Raw genomic sequence first — 12726 nt, forward strand, 5'->3', positions numbered from 1 at the left:
GAGTGGAGCCTTGGCTGCTACTTCAGAAAGATTGCCAGTGTCTTAGAGGCCATCACATTTGTTAGAAGTGTCATTTTTTATATTTTCCACTTGACAGATCTAAGCACTTAATGCTGTTAGTTGGAATTCTTCAAACTAATTTTCAATTAACTATTTATACACAAGTTATGTACCCACATGAACCCTTCAACAAAACAGTGAGACCCCTGTCTAATGTACACAACTGAGCACATACTGAAAATTTTTAAAATTCTTCCCACATTATATTAAGCTAACACCCTTCCCCCCACCCACCCCCACCCCAACCTAGCCTAGGTCTTGCTTAGAAGGGGTGCAGGTTTTTCTTGTTTAACTCTCTTGTGCATCACGAAGTAGTCCTGTTTCACTTCGCTGTTTCACTTCGCTGGGGTGTGCTGATAGCCATGTCAGAATGGCAATTCTGGAGTAGTGGAAGGGTCCCTATCTCACCACATTCATCATATCTGAGGTGGTGATGCTCACACACTGAGGGCTTGAGTCTTTTAGAGTATTTTTGGAGACAGCATTTAATAAAGTACTTGAGAACCAAAAGGCTCAGTTCAGTAAAATTCATCACAATGCACAGGCATGAGGTAGTCACCATTAGGAAGATGAAGGTAGTTTTCTCAGTGGGTTTGGAGATGAAACAGTACACAGTGTTGGGACAAGGCTTCAAATCACACTTTATAAGGTAGGGAACACTAAAGCCATCATACATCTTGTAAAATAAAGCCAGGAAGCCAGTTTCAAAACCAGTTTTAACAATGAGGCTGATAAGGTAAGTGTACCACAAGCCCCCATCCATCATACCAAGGCTGAGATAACGTTTCTTTCTGTGCCTTTTCTCTCTACCCTCATGATAAGCTACATGTAGAACCACCAGAAGTGAAGGCATGGAGACCATGATCAATTGTAAGGCCCAAAGTCTGATCTGGGAAATGGGGAAGAAGTAGTCAAAACACATATTTTCACAACTAGGCTGTCTAATGTTGCACTCAAATCCTTTCTGTTCATCTTTCCACACATGCTCTGCTGCCACCATGTAGACCAGCACACGGAAGATAAATACAGCAGCCATCCAAATCCTCCCAATCCCAGTTGAGTATTTATTTACTCCACTTAGGAGGTCTCTGAGGCATATCCAACTCATAGCTTAGCCGCAAAAGAAGGAAAGATTCTGCAAAAGAAAAAAAGGTTCATCATGATTCATTTATTTCTATTCCATTAATCATTTACTTCTACTGTCTTGATTATGGGGTTATTAAAGATAAACTCAAATTTCTGCATTATTACAACTTTGGATTTTGAGGTTTCTCTAAGAATCCCATAGGATACACTTACTTTCACACAAAGAGATGACACAACTGGCCCACAGATATAACTGATCCCATGCCCAGTATAATTTAGAGTTTGGTTCATCGTCCTCATGTACACCCCCATTTTTAAACAAATCCTAGTTTGTTGCTTCTAAGGATGGATGGGTTCTGTTGCTGATCTAGTTAGATATGAATCCTAGAATTAGACATGACCTTGGTACCTTGAGATATGCCTCACATACCAGCTTTAAAGTTGTAGTCTCTATTCACTTTCTTTGTCTATGCCCTGTTCATATTTCTATACCTCCTGAAAGGTCGTTCCCTGTCTCTACCTCCTTTTATGTTGCATATCCCATAATAGCAACTGAGCTTGCCTACAATATGATAGTGGAACATGAGGTTCTACAGTATGAACTTCTTCAAACTCATGCTTCCTCATCCCTTCAGACCTATTTACATCCATGCCCAAGTTACCTTTTTAACCAGGTTTGGAGGGAGAGGTCGGTCTCCTCTTGCCTCAAAATGATTCATTCTAGCTCGACATCCCTTTCTTGATCTTGTCCATTTCCCCTACCCTTTAATTTCCTAATCTAGCTGAATGTCATCACCAGCACCCAAGGCTGCTCTCGCATGGCCCTTTCTAAATTGTTCACCAAGTTTTGATTCCTCCTAAATGTCTCTCAAATGTACCTCCACCTCACTGCTGAAATCTCTCTCACCTGTATAGCTCTCCCACTGCTATTTCTAGTCTCAGTAACTCTTCCTTTACCCTCTTAGTACAGTACATCTTCCATGCTGCTTAATTCTCTTGCGCCTCTCTACCTCTTTTGCTATTTTCCCTATAAAAGCTGATAGGGAGCTAGGGCGCCTTCTTTTTCATTCCCGTGACATTGTCATTCTGGCAGTCTCTGCTTCTATCTTGTTTATAATTGAACTCCATGGGCTGGACCCTGGTTTTTATTTGTTGTAAAGACTTTGGAGAAACTTCCATAACATGTTCAGCGCTCTCTGTTCAGTGCTTTTAAGTCGGTCTCTCACAACCACCCAAGAAAGTGTGGCTTGGTTTGTTTTGGTTTGTTTCTTTGTTTATGGTAGCAGGTTTATTCAAATGGGAAAGCAGACTGAAAAATGATGCCACTTTCCCAAAGTCACAAAAGTAAGATAAGATGCAGAGCAGGGTTCAACTCCAATTTCTATAACTCTAAAACAGTTTTTCAACAGTGGCACCACTGACATTTTGGGCTGGATAATTCTGTGTTGCAGCAGCTATTATAGGATGTTTAGCAGCATTCCTGGCCTCTATCAGCTAGATGCCAGCAGCACCACCTCCTGTCCCCATTTGTGACAACTGAAAATGTCTCCAGACATTTCCAAATGTACCCTGGAGAAGTAAGGCAAAATCTCTTCAGTTAAAAACCACTGTTCTTAACTTTCTACTATAATCAATCGGATGTGGGCTGGAGCTCCAGGTCTGCCACTAAATACTCTGTGATTTCTCAGGTGAAACCTTGCCACTTACGGGTGCCGTTTCCTATTAGAAAAATTAACTTTTACTTTCTTCATAAACTCAGCCAAAAGAGTATCATGGAAATGATGTATGAGGGGAATTAAAGAAATTAGTATATTGTTATAACAGCACACCTGTTGGAGCATGTCATATTATCTCTTACAGAGGGAACAATATGTATCCAGCCCACATGCTAGAGCCCTATGGAGATATATGAAGGTTAAGAGACATTTCCTGAGAAAATCAAGATGCATGTACACAGTGCTCTATTCGGCAGAGAATACTTCAATGTCCTTGGTTTCAGAACACAGAATTGTATTAAATAAAAAGGATTCTCAAATCCACCCGAAAGGTTAATGTGTCCATGAATTATTAAAACAAAGCCTCAGAGATTATAAAGAGAGGAGAAAGGTATTATGTTTCCCTATGACATGTGTCATTGGACATTTGTCCATATTACTCGAGAGGATGTTTATGTAATATTACAAAACATTTGAAAGTACTCTGTTGGGCATTTTAGGGAAGGGAGGAAGATAAGAATGGATAAGGACTGTTTTGCCAAAAAGAAAAGCAGTAAGAAAGTGACTGGTGTTTGAATAGAATCAAGAGACTGATGTCGTCAAATATGTCAGGGTTCTGAATTTCATTTGGTAAATGTCTATCCTGTTTTGAAATTCTCTGCTCCTGAAGAGGCAATGGTTTTTCTCAGGAGGGAGGGGAATTTTAATGTTAGTTAACTTTTAACAGGTGGTTTAACCTGGTGGATAGGAGCCTGGGAACAATATTGGACTCCTTGGGTTCAATCAAGTCCAAGTTATCTGTGATGATAATAGTACCTACCTGATAGGACTCAAAACATACTTTGACACAAGATGGGTGCTCAGTAAGCATTATTATTTTCCTATTTTGTCATTAACAATTATTTCTTCGTGTCAAAGTGAAGTCTTTCCATTTACAAGTCTAATGTGTATATATTTTTTTCTCTAGCTCTGTTCCTGTGAAAGTGGGAAAATAGTTCAGAATCTATGTATAATAGCCTTTTAAGCATTTGAAAACCAGTGATATTATTAGCTCAAATTTTTTATCTCTTAATAATTCAGATTGTCTTATTTTTAATAAGGGTTTTAATTTTTCCATTTTCTCAAATCATTAAGGATTACTCCTAAATTTTAGTGAGTTTCCACTTACCGATTCTAAGTAACCAATTCTTCTATAATTCTTTTCCTTCTTTTAAGTAGTACCAGTTAACTGCACAGGAATCCAATTTAGAAAATTCAGTTAATCAAATATTTTTAGAAAGTAAGTATTTAATAGTCTCAATATCAGGAATAATTTTGAAAAGTTGCAAATTTCCCCCAAAACATTTTATCTAAATTAAAAGTGGGGTGAGAGGAATGTGCTGGGACAACCAGATTTTCACATGTAAAGGAATGAAATTGGATCCCTACCTCACGCCATTTTAAAAAATTAACTCAAAGTGGATTAATGACCTAAATATAAGGGCTAAACAATAAAACTTAGATGAACACATAGAGGTAAATCTTCATGACCTTGGATTTGGTAATGGATTCTTAGATATGACACCAAAAGCATGAGCAACAAAAGAAAAAAAAAAATTGGGCTTTATCAAAAAAAAACAACAACAACTTTTGTTCATTGAAGAACATTATCAGGAAAGTAAAAAAGACAACCTAGAAAGCGAGAAAAAATATTTGTAAGTCAAATACTGGTAAGGACTTAATATCCAAAATACATTTTTAAAAGCTCCTAAAAGCTCAACAACAAAAGGCAACTTAATTTTTAAGATGGGCAAAAGACTTTAATGAACATTTCTCTAAAGAAGATATACAAATGGCCAATTCAAAAGATCTCAGCATCATTAGTCATTAGTGAAATGCAAATCGAAACTATAATGGGATACCACTTCACACTCACTAGGCTGAGTATAATTTGTTAAAAGTAAAATAATAAGTGTTGGCAAGGATATGGAGAAATTGGAACCTTTGCACAAAGCTAGTGGGAGTGTGAAATGATGCAGGAACTGTGGAAAATAGTTTGTCAGTTCCTCAAAAAGCTAAACGTAGAATTGCCATTGACCCGTAATTCCACTTCTAGATATATATACAAAAAAAAAAAAAATTGTAAACAGGGACTCAGATATTTGTATGCCAGTGTTCATTACAGCATTCTCAATAGCCAACAGGTAGAAAGAACTCGTTACATCGACAGATGAATGAATAAACAAAATATGGTATGTACATGCAATGGAATATTATTCAGTCACAAAAAGGAATGAAGTTCTGATACATGCAACAGCAAGGATAAACCTTGAAGGCATTATGGTAAGTAAAAAAGTCAGACACGAAAGGATAAATGTTGTGTGATTCCACTTATAAGAGGTATCTTACAAATTCATAGAGATAGAATGTAGATTAGACATGACCAGGGACTGGAAGGAAGGAAAAATGAGGGATTACTGCTTAATGGTTCCAGAGTTTCTTTGGGGGTTGAAAAACTTTTGGAAATAGATAATGGTGATGGTTGTACATTACTGATAATATAATTAATACCATTGAATTCTACACTTAAAAGTGATTAAAAGGGCAAATTTTATGTTATATATATATTTTATTAAAATTATTGAGGCAACTTTGGTTAATAAAATTATACAAGTTTCAAGTGCACAGTTCTATAATACTTCATCTATATATTGCATTGTATGTTTTTACCACAGTGAAAAAAATTCCCCCAAAATGTAGGTGAAAGGAAGCCTATTTAGAATATAAGGGAAAAATAGTGGTTCAAATAACCTGGAGATTTAAGGAGAACTGTTTATATAGGGAACAGAAATAGGGACAAAAAGAAGAATAGCAAAATAATAATGCTTATCAATGCAAAAGTTCTTATATGATTTTATTTGTTTCATGATTTTCTGTTGCCCATATTTTTTACAATAAAGGCATACAAAATTAGACCTGAAGAATAAACTAATAAAAAAGAAAACACTAAGAAATCAGAGAGCTATAACTTTTCATGTGCATATGTTTTTGTAACAGTTGAACAAGGTTATTTATAGAATAAATGTTTATAAATCAATATATATCTGGAAGGTTATCATGTAGGAAAATCATGTGGTGAATCCTTTTCAACCTTTCTTGCCTCTCCGTACATGTCAATGACTACCCAAATTATATACTTCCAGTCCAGACCTCTCACCTCTGAGCTCCTGCTGCCTCCTTGTCACCTCTATTAGGATGCCATCTCATAAACCTAAAATGTCCAAAAGTGAACTCTTGCTATTTCTGACTCCACTCTCCACCTCTTCCCCAAAACACTGCTCTTCCTCCAGTGTTCTCTGCTTCAGTAAATTGTACCACTATTCAGCCAAGTGTTAAAGCCAGAAACGAGGAAGTTGTGCTTTACCTTCTCTCTGCCCTAAACCCCACATCTAATCCTTATTCAAGTCAAAGTTTCTTTCTTTGAAATGTATCCCAAAACTTTTCACTCTTTTCATCTGCACTACCATCATCCTAATCCAAGTCATCCTCATCTTCTACCTGGTACACTATAACAGCTTCTTATCTGTCTCCTCTTTTCTCATTCTTGGCCTTCTCCAAACCATTTTCCATTCCGTAACCAGATTAGCATTTAAAATGAAAGTTATAGTTCTTGTTTCATTTCTCTGCTTAAAACCCTAACATGGCTTCTCATTGTGTTTAGGGTAGGAAAAAAAGACCAAAATACTTACCTGGATGGCAAAACCCTGCATAGTGGTGCCCTTGCCTCATCATGCACATCTCCAAAGCTCACTGAATTCCAGGCATGCTTCTCTTCTTTCACTTCCTCCTTAAACTATATCCATTTTGTTTCTCCTACCTCTGGTGATCTTGTCTCCTTTCCCTGAACCAGGGAGGCTTTCCTTGACCCCACCAATCTAAAGCTGTTCTTCTCTGGTATTCTTGTTTATCATATTGGCCTCTTCTTTCATGCCATTTATAACTTATAGTCAAATATTTATTTATATGATCAATATCTGTTTATACTGTGTGTTCTGTGAGAGATGGGACTAGGGTTTCCAGATTGAGCAAATAAAAATATAAGATATCCAGTGTAATTTGAATTTCAGATAAACAATGAATAGTTTTCTAATATAAGTGTGCCATCCAATATTTGTGATTACTTATACTAAAAAAGTATTGTTTATCTGAAATTAAAATTTAATGGCCATTTAGATATATCTTATCCGGCAATCTAAGCAGATACCTTGATTGTCCACTATTGCACATCCGGTACCTAAATAACAGTGCAAAGTTCCATAATGAATGGGAGCACAGCCTCTTGGGAATCTCAGTCATTTTCCTGTACCCACCCTCTTTATCTCTACCTGAATTAAGTGTCCCTCCATTCTCCATTAAATTCAGCATTCCTGTTATGAGGTCCCCTCTTCCTCTTAACTCCTGGCTGTACCTAAGATATAGACCATCCTGCTTCATCCCTGCATGAAAAGCAGGTAGGAGATATCCCCAACATCTCGTCTACCAACAAGACCAACTACAAAGAACCTGGACTTCTGCAGTTAGTGTCTTATTCTCTTAATGAGTAGCGATTTAACTTTAGCAAAACAACATCTTTTGTCCACTAAACTTTAATTATCTTTCATTTTACTGGTTTTATGATATTTGATATTTCTTTTGTAAATAGAGTTACATAAGAACCATAAGTTCAAGTATTAACTTGTAGGAGTAAAATTATTTTATATCTAATTTTAGGTTTCATGCATGTAAATACCAGTTATGCTAAAAATAATAGTACTAAATTGTCAGCACAGAAACCATGAGCAATGCTGAGTAGAATGTTACCCATACAGGCAGACACATGTACATATATACTACTTGCCTGTATGAATTTTAATCTCCTGAATGAATAAATGTATTGTCATTTTTAGAGGATCTCCTCTTAGGAACGGTGCAAAGGTTGTCCTTAAGCCACACAGAAAGGGCCACTACGAGGTCCTGGGCTGTTCCTCTGTGTCCCCATTGTCCCACTCATTCATCGCCTGCTCTCTCTGCTCAGGTCAGGCATTTTAACATGGCCAGAGCCTCCAAAAGGTTTCAAATCAATAACATTCCAAAATGATACATGAGCAACATTACTTAGAGGCAGCTTATCCAGAAAGGGCATCAGTGATGTGGCATAAAACTGAATAGCAGTATTTCTAGGTTTATAATAATTAGGATTACTTCTGTCACCGAAACATTTTGGAAAGAAGTAATGACTACTCAATTACAGGAAATGCCATTTTCCCACTAAATAAACAAATGTATCATAAGAGAAATAAGCTTAACTTACCTCTTGACACAGATGTGGAGGTTAAGAAGAAATCCAGGCAGTTGCTCATTCCATTAAAAAAAAAAAAAAAGAATCGATTATATTATTTCCCTGAGCAGAAACTAGTGCTTTATACTCAGGAAAATGGAGTCAAGTGGTTTCCAAGGTAGTGTAAACCAAACAGGTGTAACCTGATCATTTTGTTTTGGCTCATAACTTAGATGAGAATTCATGTGTCGCTGTTGTTTACAATATATATTAAAAGAAAACTGAGACTGGAAAAATGAATTCAAAGCCACTCACATGCATACAGTTCATTGAACATCCCTTTTTATAGAATCTTGTCATTCTACACAAAGAAGCCAGAACAATGAGAGTGTCTCATCTCTTTAAATGATTTTCCAAGGTCATTTATCAAAGCCTATCTACAAAAAAAAAGAATAAAGGAAAAAAAGAAAAATAGGTAAAGAACAATCTAAGTCAGCTTTGATGAGCTTATTTTAACTTCACTTCATATGTCCCGTTCTTAGAAATACAGAAAGTAAAAAGGCATAGTAAAAATCACTTTCCCAAACCTAAGAAGCATTGATAACAAACATTTTCTGTGTATATAACAGAGAGAAAGAAAGAGGGCAAGTACTTTATCTTTTTATGAAACCATTTCCAGGTGTGAGTTCAGCTAAAATTAAAGATATGTAGAAATGAAAATGAAATCATGTCTCAGAATAAGAATAGCTTAGAAACAGAAGTTTATAGTTGGAAATCATATTAGATGTCATGAAATTTAATGCTTTTATTTTCGAAGCGAGAAAACAGACCCACAGAGAGCAGCCTGTCTCAGGTCCCAGAGTCAGTACAGAAAGTGTAGAAAAAACTGGAGATGAAATCTCAGAGCTCTTTTCCTTTGCACTGTGATAGCTGCCTTCGCAGGCCATGTGGATTTCAGTGCAGGTTCTCTCGTTCTTCTCTTGACCTTTGTGACCTTTAAAATTATTCCATGTATTCATATATTCAATCCAAAATTCAAAGTAGTATGCAGTTTACTTTGACAAATCGATTTACATTATTAATTATATAACTAGTTGAACCTTCTTCATACCCTATAAAGCAAATCTTGTTTGGTTCTGTTTTTATAGAGATCCCAGGATCCCAGAATAGTGACCTAATTTCTAAAGGATTACTATCACAATAAAATCCCAAATCCTTTTTCTGGAATTGATCATCCCTTCCAATTTACACTCTTTTGTTTATAATTAGCACTTACCAAACTTTATCCATGGTCTTAAAACATTACTTGTTTGTACTGAGACACCTTCTACCGGGAACAGTTGAACTGAGGTAGTTTGTTGTTAGGGCGACCTTCAGGTTGGCCTTACTGAATCCCTGAGTGCTAAGAGGATCCCAGCTTTACAATAATATTAGTGATAACCCAAACAAAGTAACATTCAATGATCCAGTGTGGCAGAGGCATAATTTTTTAGACAAAGGTCTCAGTCCTCAAGAATCTTTTAGCAAATTGCACAGAAGCTAGGGGAGAGAGAAATTGTCAGGGGCTGGGGCAATCAGGAGAGGCTCTATAGAAGAGATGGGATAGGACTTGGATCTTTATGGAATGAGAAGCAGACATGGGTATGTTCTGGACAAAATGCCTCTGCTGAAGCCTACACAGTCTCAATTACATTTATGACTCTTTCTGTGCTTTTAACAAAGATTTAATTCTTCCACCTCCATTTTTTTGTTTGGAAAAAACAAACAAACTATAGAAAAGGAGTGGCATATTATAATATAAATTACATCATCTTGAAGTCAGAAATCTAGGAGTGGGAGGAAATAAGAGAAGACAACTGGAAAAATAGTGGAATGAATACCATAAACCTTGTTCTCCTCTGTTCCTTTAAGATTTGGATTTTGATTGCTTTCTCTTTGGTGTGAGAATATGGCCCTGTAGAATGTGAGCAAAAGGCAGAGCCCAGAGCAGAATGAACCAGTACAAGCCAGAGCTTTAAATGTCCAATGTGTCCCCTTGAATAAACTGCACAAGGTTGGGGACTGCAGGAAGACCTATCTTGGCGATCACTCTGTTAAGAAAGACCAAAGAGTTGTGTCGAATGCAGATGCCATATGAGAACATGACTAAGGTTCCAAGAGTTAATATAGCTGGCTGCAATGATTGAAGTTTGAGCACCACTGTACACTGGGAGCCATTATGCACATAGCACTGTGCTCTAAAGTTAGCCTTATTTTGTTTTTCGGCATAATGGCTTCCAAGGGAGGTCAGGAGTCTAGGTTTTTATCTTTCTCTTCTTCTTCTTTGAATTTGCCTTGCTTTAAAAATAATAACATGAATGGCTGTGTGTGTGTGTGTGTGTGTGTGTGCGCGCGTGCATGCAGATGTTAATGCAGAAATTGAAGAAAAAGCAACAAATTTATTCTCCACTAACTTTTGCCAAATAAGATTCTTAATTATGTGCATGCTCACCCCAAAAGGACTATTGCTTTAATAGTCTAATTTTAGGTGAAAACATAATTACTGACAACAAAATCTCCTTTTGTATATAAACTGTAAATTTGTCGATGTAACCTGGAGATTAATAATATGAAACATAATTACCCGCTCATCCATTGCCATAACAAAAAGTGCAGAGTTTGAGGTCTCATTGCATTTGCATGTGTCCAAAGAAACCCAGCATAGAAAGGATATGAGTTACGGAGGAGAAATAAGGTTTGAAATATATCAAGGCAGATTTTAGTCTGAAAAATTCCTCCAAATAAGAAGAAACTTAATGGAGTCTTTCCCCAAATTGACAATAATCTCTGATTTATATGCTATTACCAGGAAGTAATCAGAAAAATATTCTAAGTTATTAATAATAAAAAAATTGAACAACTATGCTAGAGAAGTGATTGGCTTATTTTATTCATTCTCTAGAGAAAATTTAACAGTTATTGTTATATGAAGAGGCAACAGAAGAATATGCAGACAATCAAGGGTTCTGTCTTTTTTATCTTACATTAGCCAAAGAGCCATTTAGCAATCTGGAAAACAAGTCAGTAGAAAATACCCAAATTGAAACAGAAACAGGATGAAAAATAAAAAAAAAAATTAAAAAAAAGACATTTGGAACACAGAAAAGTTTTAACATGAATATCCTAAAAAGGAGAGGTGAGAAAATATGAGAAGAAATAATATTTAATATTAGCCAAGAATCTCCTATGTCATATGAAAGTTATCAAGACACAAATTAAGAAGCTTTATGAATCTCAAGGAGGATTAAATACAAAGAAAAACATACTTAGATCATAAGAAGACTACTGAAACCCAAAGACAAAGACTATAAGAGCAAACAGATAAAAAGATGTATTACTTTCAAAGAACAAAATGAGATTGATTGTGATCAATTAACACAACAGACTCTAGAAAATAATACAATGACTTATGGAAGTGCTGAAAGAAGTGAAAACAAAATTCTATACCCAGCGAAAATAATCTTATACACTTTCCATCATCTCCTCAAAGGAAAGACAAAGACATTATAAATAACTTTGTGATGGCTTTGTGAAGTATCCATTTGTTTAGGTTGAACTACATTTCCTAGAATTCCCTTTCTTGTATGTTCCTGATTAGGGTGGGCAAAGGAGGTAATTGGGAGATTAGGAAGGTCAAAAGGAAGCAGTAGCAACAGTAGCAGATGGATCTGCACTCTACCTTCTCTAGGATCCTCCTTCAACTTCTTGACTCCTAGGTGTGTGTTTAGCTCTTACAACTGAGGGCTTCTGCAGGATACCTGTTACCAATGCCAGAGGCAACAAGAGCAAAAGTTTCAGTCCCTCCTTGTGGATTTCCAATTTGGGATTGTGAGTTGCAGCCTACTTCATGATTCCCTTCCTGATTGCCTGCCCTGGGCTTTAAGCTCTGACATCAGACAAGGAAGGAGATGACAGCCTTACAAGAGCCTGCTTTACCGACTCCCACAGTTAGATAAGCCATTTCCCGAAAGTCCAGACAGACCCACCGTCCTTAATTTTTCACAGTGGTGGCAACTGCAGTGCAATGGGGGAAAAGATAGTTTTTTCAATAAACAGAACTGGTCAATTGGCAATCCATATGGAAAAAAAAATTTTAATTCTTCATACAATACATAAAATATAGCTCTGAAGGATTGTAGATCTAAAGAAGAAAGAGCAAACAATAAAGATTCTTGGATTCTAGAAGATAGCAAAGGAGAATATTTTTATGACCTTGAAGTAGAAAAGATTTCTTAAACATGATACAAAAGATAAGGGTTAGTAAAGTGCATTTCAATTTTCAAGGAATTGATAATTAAATTTCATTAAAATTAAGAACTACTTATTAGAAGATACCATTCAGAGAGTGAAAAGACTATCCAAGGCTGGGGGAAGATAACTGCAATACATTTGAAAAGAGACTCATATCCAGTATCTTTATAGGACTCGTGCAAATCAGTAAGAACAAGTTAGAAAACCCAAAATAAGAAGCAAAAGAACAGATATTTTTGCAAATGAGGATGCCCAAATGAAAAACAAGCATATGAATGA

At 36.3% G+C, this 12726-nt stretch overlaps 1 protein-coding gene across 1 annotated transcript; it reads right to left on the reverse strand.

The window, feature by feature from the left end:
* Window positions 1-315: 315 nt before the first annotated feature.
* On the reverse strand, window positions 316-1663 carry GJB7 (gap junction protein beta 7). Its single transcript, XM_016128214.2, has one exon. The coding sequence runs from the start codon at window positions 1166-1168 to the stop codon at window positions 383-385; it is 786 nt and encodes a 261-aa protein (XP_015983700.2). The 5' UTR covers window positions 1169-1663; the 3' UTR covers window positions 316-382.
* Between the last annotated feature and the right edge of the window lie 11063 nt (window positions 1664-12726).

Source organism: Rousettus aegyptiacus, unplaced genomic scaffold (genome assembly GCF_014176215.1).
Source record: "Rousettus aegyptiacus isolate mRouAeg1 unplaced genomic scaffold, mRouAeg1.p scaffold_m13_p_1, whole genome shotgun sequence".
NCBI classification, from domain to species: domain Eukaryota; kingdom Metazoa; phylum Chordata; class Mammalia; order Chiroptera; family Pteropodidae; genus Rousettus; species Rousettus aegyptiacus.